Here is a 7,851-nt window from a genome sequence, read left to right as displayed (position 1 = left end):
ATGCCTTTTAAATCCTCATTTTTAGGAAAAATTCTTCAAAATCACCCCCAACTTTCAGGCTGTTTTCTAATTCAGATCACTCTTTTCTAAGCCCTAAGTGTCCCTGTGGAGTGTGGGCTTTTTTTCAAAGAAGGATTTCTCACAGAGCCATAGAGTTAAGTACATGCTGGACACATCAGAGGGGCTTCCTAAACATGGAGCGCCTTCACAGGACTCAGGAGGGCCTCTCAGTGTTCAGCCTCACACTGCGTGCTCTAAGAAGGTTCTCTGTGTTCAGAAACCATGGCTGCTCTAGGACATAATACGGGCCCAGCATTACCAACCCCCTGGGCACTTGGGGTGACTGTGCGTTGTGTTCATGCCCTTCTGCTCACAGCCCCCCTGCCCTCTCTTAGACTCGCCTGCCTCTGAAGTGGATGGCTCCTGAGTCTATCTTTGACAAAATCTACAGCACCAAGAGTGACGTGTGGTCTTACGGAGTATTGCTGTGGGAAATCTTCTCCTTAGGTAAGTTTGGAGGAAGTGGCCAGAAGCAAGTGTGTGCACCCTCTGCTGAGCGTTCTTTGGGTAGACACTGTTTTAGAGGAGCACCCAAAGCAGTGGAAAACCATTATGGAGGCGTGGGTCCATGGGGAATCGCAGATGAGTATTAGCATATGGATGTCCATCCTTCATTGTTAAAGGACTTTATACCAGGGGAATTCAAAAGGTTCATGGGAAAATGGAATCAAGCTACAGGTTTATTTTGGTGTAAAAAGGTTTGAAATTCATGCATTTTAAATATATAGATAATATAGATTTTTATTAACTTTTTGAAGGCCCCTCATGTGATCATGAAGTCTGGACCCGTATAAAATCTGAAGTCAGGTTTATCCTTCTCTGTCCCTTTCCCACTTCTCGTAATTCCTCCAACACCAAGCTTTCTAATGCCCTTTCCCCTTCCCCCACCTCCAACCTGCACCCTCAGAATTTCTTTTTAGAAAAGGCTTAGTGGCATAGCGGAGGTGTTGGGAATAACAGGAGGCCTTCCTAGTGCTTCTGACATGAGCACTGATACAGCCCTGGATGTGTGGGATGAACAAGGACACTGGTCATAGCATCGTGCGTGTAATAGCACCGTGGGTAGCTAGGTCCTTGCTCAAGGTCCCATGCACGCAGATCCACAGAACCTGCATCTGCCTGCAGACACACACCGACGATCTGAGGCCTCCCAAACTCCTGTTCTAGCCAAGAGTCTTTCAGGCTTTGCCAAATATTTGCCTTTCAGAGCAAATAAAAGTCATCCAGTAACATCCCTGGTTTCCTGTAATGTGTAAAAATCATTCCCCTGCTTTCTATGACAGGCACCTGTTGCTTCCAGGCTTCGAAAGCATTTTGGCGGCCACGGTAGCCCCTCAGTGACACGGTGCCAGCACTGCACGCCTCCCAGCTGCTTCCTACCAGCAGTCATCACTAGAAAGTGCAGACAAACAAATGCTGAGATAGATTAGGTTCAAGGGCTGGAACAGAGCAGATGGGGAAGCCTCGCCATCTCTACCCCCAGTCGGGCCTTTCACAAGGAAAGGTTACAGGGACTCGCAGACGGTGAAGCTGGCAGAAGGGGAAGGCGAGGCCCCTCTGGCATCCTCAGGTCCACAGACTCCTGACCACAGGTAGCCCTGACTCCCACAGCTAGCTGAGTCCTGGAGCCCGAAGCCCCACTTTCCTCAGGCCCATCACAACCTCTAGTCCTCCTGTGCTGTGAGAAGTTTGCGAGAAAGTAGCAAGCTGTGGGCTGGCCCTGTAGTGCAGAGTTGAGCACTGTGTAAGGAAGGCTGGATCCCACCTGGCAGACCACAGGTGGTGTGGTGTGACCATGCCCTATTGGGGACATGCTTTCTCTTTCTCTCTCTCTCTGGCCAGCACATGGTCTTTCAGGCTTTGCCAAATATTTGCCTTTCAGAGCAAATAAAAGTCATCCAGTAACATCCCTGGTTTCCTGTAATGTGTAAAAATCATTCCCCTGCTTTCTATGACAGGCACCTGTTGCTTCCAGGCTTCGAAAGCATTTTGGCGGCCACGGTAGCCCCTCAGTGACACGGTGCCAGCACTGCACGCCTCCCAGCTGCTTCCTACCAGCAGTCATCACTAGAAAGTGCAGACAAACAAATGCTGAGATAGATTAGGTTCAAGGGCTGGAACAGAGCAGATGGGGAAGCCTCGCCATCTCTACCCCCAGTCGGGCCTTTCACAAGGAAAGGTTACAGGGACTCGCAGACGGTGAAGCTGGCAGAAGGGGAAGGCGAGGCCCCTCTGGCATCCTCAGGTCCACAGACTCCTGACCACAGGTAGCCCTGACTCCCACAGCTAGCTGAGTCCTGGAGCCCGAAGCCCCACTTTCCTCAGGCCCATCACAACCTCTAGTCCTCCTGTGCTGTGAGAAGTTTGCGAGAAAGTAGCAAGCTGTGGGCTGGCCCTGTAGTGCAGAGTTGAGCACTGTGTAAGGAAGGCTGGATCCCACCTGGCAGACCACAGGTGGTGTGGTGTGACCATGCCCTATTGGGGACATGCTTTCTCTTTCTCTCTCTCTCTGGCCAGCACATGTGCCCTCTGGCAATAAAAACAAGATATAAAATAAAATAAATCAAAGTAGCAAGGTATGAATGATCTGTAAGTAGCCTGCTCCAAGTCTGCAGGCTTGTTAAAAAGAGACTTATTAACCAAAGGAATGAGTCTCTAAGATGGGCTTTCTTTGGAGTCCCTGTGAGGAAAGGGCAAGGGCAGGGCCCTTCAGATGACACCCGTTTTCCTGGCTATAGACAAGAGTTGCATAGGAATGGCCTCTGGGAATCAGACACCCAGCGTCGCAGGACCAGCCCACCAAGCGTGTCATTGCAAGGGTTCGCTGAGCTGCTCTGCGTGTCGTGCTGTGCGTTGAGATCTGTTACATCACTGAGGATTTACCATGAAGGCATCTTAAAGGGACGAGAGAAATGCTGAGTGGGCCCATGATGATCTGTCCTTTCCCATGTGTCTCCTACAGGTGGGTCTCCATACCCAGGAGTGCAAATGGATGAGGACTTCTGCAGTCGCCTGAAGGAAGGCATGAGGATGAAGGCCCCCGAGTACGCCACGCCCGAAATGTGAGCCTCAGCCCCTCCATTTGCTATCGGAGCTGTCTTTCTCCCAGGCCTTCTTTGAGTGGGGATGTTTAGCTGGTTTGTAGAATCCCAGGCTTGGATGCAAAGAGTTCTTCTTTTCTTAAGAGTTGACCCTTCCAGTCCCTGGGGAGTTCAGCTGTGCTGGGAGTGTTTTCCAAGAGAGGCACATAGTCCTTGATGGTCCCTACCTTTTCCCTCTTCTGACCACTGACCTGACTTTTCAAGGCCTCTAGCTGAGAACCGAAGTGAGACATTCAGTTTCTAGTAGGAATCTAGGCGAGACTAGTAGACCACCCAGAAACTGAATGCAAGACCTTGGCCTCACTCATGAAGTGGGAGCCAAACAAGCTAGGCAGCCACAGGGACAAGGGGCTACAAGGCGCTCTTACCCAGTCCTCCATCTGCACTGCAGACCCAGGAGGGAGCTGGTTTGCACTGGGAGGAGAGCAGTAGGAGAGGAAAGGGAATTTCCTGACCGAAGCTGTAATTACATGTCGATGCGACTTCTTTGGCCTCCTTCAGGAGTAGGCTCAGCAGCTGTTCAGAGGTGTTTGCTGCAGCAACCCCCTGAGGTGCCATCCTGCTGCACTGCTGCCGGTGACTGGGAAGGTGGCAGGCTCTGTGCAAAGGCTTCTTTCTCCATCGTGCAAATTGCACTTGCTTGCCTCTCTTGGGCACTCTCGTTCCTGAGGCTCTGTGGATGTTTTGCACTTTGAGGCCTGAGAGGAATGTGATGACACTTGCAGTTTTGTTGAGCTGCTGACAAGGACTTGGGCCTCTCAGAGGCAGCACCACCTTTCCTGAACTGGCAGCTGGCCCTCCCCAGCCCACCCACACAATGGGGTCCTGTCAAAGCCTGGATGGCCTTTGGGGAGGAGTCAGGGAGCAAAGGAAATGTGGGCTTGGCCCAAGGGCAAGGTCACTGTCTCTTTTCTTCATCATCTCAGGACAAGGTTAGGTCAGACCCAGGACAGGGAGCTGGACAAGGTGGGCAGAGCCCTCTGCCCATGAAGATGGGCTGAGGAGGGGCCTGCAAGGAAGGAGGGGGAGGGTGTGCTTGTCAGGCTTGCACGGCGCATCCTCATCAGGAAATTGCAGGGAGTTTGAGGCAAAGCCTTTCTCTGAGAGCTGGGGCCAGGGCTGGACTAGCCTCCAGGACTACATTTGGGCTGTAGAGTGCTGAAGAATTTGAGAGGTTTCAACTGTTTGATTTCTTCTACTTGGTCAAACACCAGGAGACCTGCTTTAAAAATGAGGTCGTTGTGCTTTATGGTTTTCTAAGTGTTTTCCCACATGTAGTCTCATTTGAAGTTTCCAACGACCTTGAAGAACAGGTAGAGCAGATATTATCATCTGAATATGACAAGAAATGAAACAAAGACTAAGAAGTGATGTGCCTCCTGTCAGCTAAATATCAGGGGAGACAGATTTAGAAGCCAAATCTCCCCTTCCGGGTCCTTTCATGAACCATAGGGACCATGAAATTAGTAATATACCCACATTCCTCAAAAGAAGTGTTTCCCGATATGCCCACTCATTCTTTGTGTTAGACATGCCCTTCTATGTTCTTAGAATGAAAATTACAAGAGTAATTTCTTTTTCTTTCTTCTCCTTTTTTTTTTTTTTTGGAGAGGTTTTTGCTATAGGGCGCATGTGCTCACCAGAAAGACAGAGAGAGACAGACAGAAAGCGAGAAATCACTCCCTGGGGGGATGGCCACACTGCAATCCGTTTCCCTCCATTCTCCCCTCTGGATCTTGGGCATGCACGCACACGCACCTAGTGTGAGTTTAAGCCACCAAGTCCAGGACTCAAACCACGATCAACTACATGGGAGTCCAGTGACATAGCCATTATGCTAACTGCTGGTCCCAGAGTAAGTTCTCAATTACTATCAGTAATAATAATTCCAGTTATTGTTAAATAAAAATATTAAACAATAATACTTATTTTCATACTTATGTATGCTAGGCACTCTTTTAAGCTAATCATCAAAACAACCCTATAAAGTACTTGTTATTATTATCTCCATTTTACAGATGAGAAAGCCTGGTGATTTGCCCAAAGTTGCCTTGCTCATAAGTTAAGCAAATGGTCTAAAGCCAGAGTCCATACCACCACCCTATGTGCCTAGTTTTCAATTCTATTCAGGTTCTCATCCAAAATAATTCTAGGAGTACAGTCACACAAACTTTGAACTAAAAACTCCCTTTGACTTCATCAAAGCTTCAATAAATTGCACCTAGGTAGTGTCCGTACCCCAAGCAACCTGTAGAAGAGGTATAGTTTCTTAATTCAGGGAAGGAAAAAGTGTATTCTAGAAATTTTTTGAAAAATCATTATTTAATTTAATTTTATTTATTGTCATTATTTTATTTTATTTTTTTAAAGTTGACCAGAGAGAGACAGAGGTAGAGGGGAAGTAAAAAAGCAAGCTGCCAGGTCCGGGACCCGAACAGTGGTCAGCCACGTGAGAGTCCAACCACCTTAGCCACCACGCCACCTGCTGGCCCTTCTTCTAGAAATTTTTCAAAGTAACAAGCATCTTTGCGAAATGTTCCTTGAGAGGCCAGAATTCAAACCTGCAGCCCTTTTCTGCATCACATGAAAGCTGATGGAGTCATTTCCTTCTTGTTGTTCCAGCAGGAGGAAGGCCTGGGCGAGGACCAAGTCCAACTTCTCAGAACGGGGATTCAGTGACCCGCACTTGGCCTAGAGCTGTGTGCCCTTGGAAACTAGGGTGATAGCTTGGGAAGTGAACTTCCCACAGGCTCCTCACTCTGGCTTAGGTGTATCTGATGTGTCTCTACTTTATTAAACCTGTTTCCTTAGTGATGTAAAATGGTTTAAGGCTAAGACGTTGGTTCTTTGCCCAGAGCCTGTTTAATCAGATGTCTTTCAGTAAGAGACTAAGCAATGAACGTTTTGATTTTTTTTTCTTTACCTCTGGTGTTTGTGGAGATGATTCACATTAAATTTTAGGCAAGAAGAATGGAAACTAGAAATCAGAAACCAAGAATCAAAAATGAAAAACAACAAGTAGTTGTAGGTGGTCCCTTTTGCTAGTTTCAGCTGAGATGCCTGATCGTCCTGCCCACGGTAGCCACATCTCCCAAATAGCTGCTTGTTCCCATTTGAGGTGAGAGATACCCAGGGTAGACATCCCCAGGGCCTACTCCCTACTCTCAGGGTCCCGTTTTGATTGCCTGGTTCAAGCCTGTCTTGCTTCTGCTACTTGTAATAGATAATCTAGGTACTTAACCAGCCTCCTCTGAGCACCGTTCATGGCTAGAGATAAGGAGCCTTGGATAACTGGGCCTGATGTGGGGAGGTAGAGCAGACACCTCTGCCTCAGCCTGTGCACTTTGGAGTGAGGGATGGCAGATTTTTGTCTAATGTCCACCAACCGGTCTCTGTAGTTTCTATTTTTGACCTATCTCAATAAATTGGTAGGGTGTATAAAGTTACCTTAATATGTTCTCCATAAGGGATTATGCAAATTGTATGTCTAACTGCTATTTCTGATCTTTGGGATCCTGAATGACTAGGCCTGGTAGCATTCTGACGCAAGTACCTTGAACTCTCACTCAGAAGTGCTGTGGGGCAGGGATAGTTGGGACTTGGGCGCTGTGACCACCTGTTCCCAGCCTCCCAAGAAGCAAGGGTGACAGCTCAGGTTGAGAGGTAGAGTTCACAACCTCACTCCCGTTGTCTTCAGTTTCCATAAACTGAGTCCCGACACAGTGGTCCCTGACATTGGCCCACGCCTCCCACTCTCCACAGAGCCCACACAGTTCCTGGGCCAGCTAGCTCCTCTACTCCCTCTGGGAGTCAGGGACAACAGGACAACACGTGAAGTGCAGCAGTGGGAGGGAACCCAGAACCACCTTCTGAGGAGTCTTAACCCAAAGGTGTAGACAGAGATGAGGGAAGAGGAGCTCGTGAGGATCACACGCCTGAGTCACCAATTCTTCTCTGTATGGTCCTTACAAACTCCTGTCCCTTAAGCGAAGACTTAGGATCTGCTTTCCAGATACTTGTCAGAAAGTAGAGGCTGAATCCCGCCACCCAACTGTTAGGAAAGCTTTTCTTTAAAGACCAATGGCCCTGCGACCTGTCTAAAGCTCACGTGGTGCTTCCATTTCCTGAGTACGTAGGATTTTATCCTTGGTTAAACAGGAAACTTAGCATGCTCACACCTGGCGAACACACTGTTCTGCCTCTCATTATTGTTATTACTAAGCAGTATTTTTTGCTGATAAGACTTTGACCCACATTGGAATGCATACCACGAAACAGTGCCAAGTCCTTGCCACCCCGATGGGTGATGGTGCTTTTGAGAGACAGCTAGGAGAAATTCCTGTCAGGTTTCAGTGCTAAGAATAGCCATACTTCTTTTAACTTGTGGCTTATGGGCATCACATAATTATTATTCCAGCTTTTCACCAGCTGCCTGAAAGGTTAGAGCCTGCTGTAATTGAAGAACCTAGAATTATAACATAAATTTTGCATATTAACTCTGCCTGTAGCTTCACCTCTTTTGTCTTTATCTTCCTCTTGATATTTTATCCTTCTTTTTTCTTTAAAAGAATAAATTTTATTTATTCATTCATTTTTATTTTAATTTGACCAGACACACACACACAGAGAGAGAGAGAGAGAGAGAGAGAGAGAGAGAGAGAGAGGGTGGGGAGAGAGAGAGAGAGCCACC

General features: G+C 47.8%; 1 protein-coding gene across 1 annotated transcript in view; it reads left to right on the top strand.

The window, feature by feature from the left end:
- Positions 1-7,851, top strand: part of FLT1 (fms related receptor tyrosine kinase 1) — a 178,965-nt gene that overhangs the window by 155,720 nt on the left and 15,394 nt on the right. The window contains exons 23-24 of the mRNA XM_014583107.2: positions 396-507; positions 3,023-3,122. Coding sequence (XP_014438593.1) covers positions 396-507; positions 3,023-3,122 — 212 coding nt within the window. The remainder of the gene's footprint in view (positions 1-395; positions 508-3,022; positions 3,123-7,851) is intronic.

The sequence above is a fragment of the Tupaia chinensis genome, unplaced genomic scaffold (genome assembly GCF_000334495.1).
Source record: "Tupaia chinensis unplaced genomic scaffold, TupChi_1.0 Scaffold144045_1, whole genome shotgun sequence".
Lineage (NCBI taxonomy): Eukaryota > Metazoa > Chordata > Mammalia > Scandentia > Tupaiidae > Tupaia > Tupaia belangeri.
This window is presented reverse-complemented; position numbering and strand designations above follow the sequence as displayed.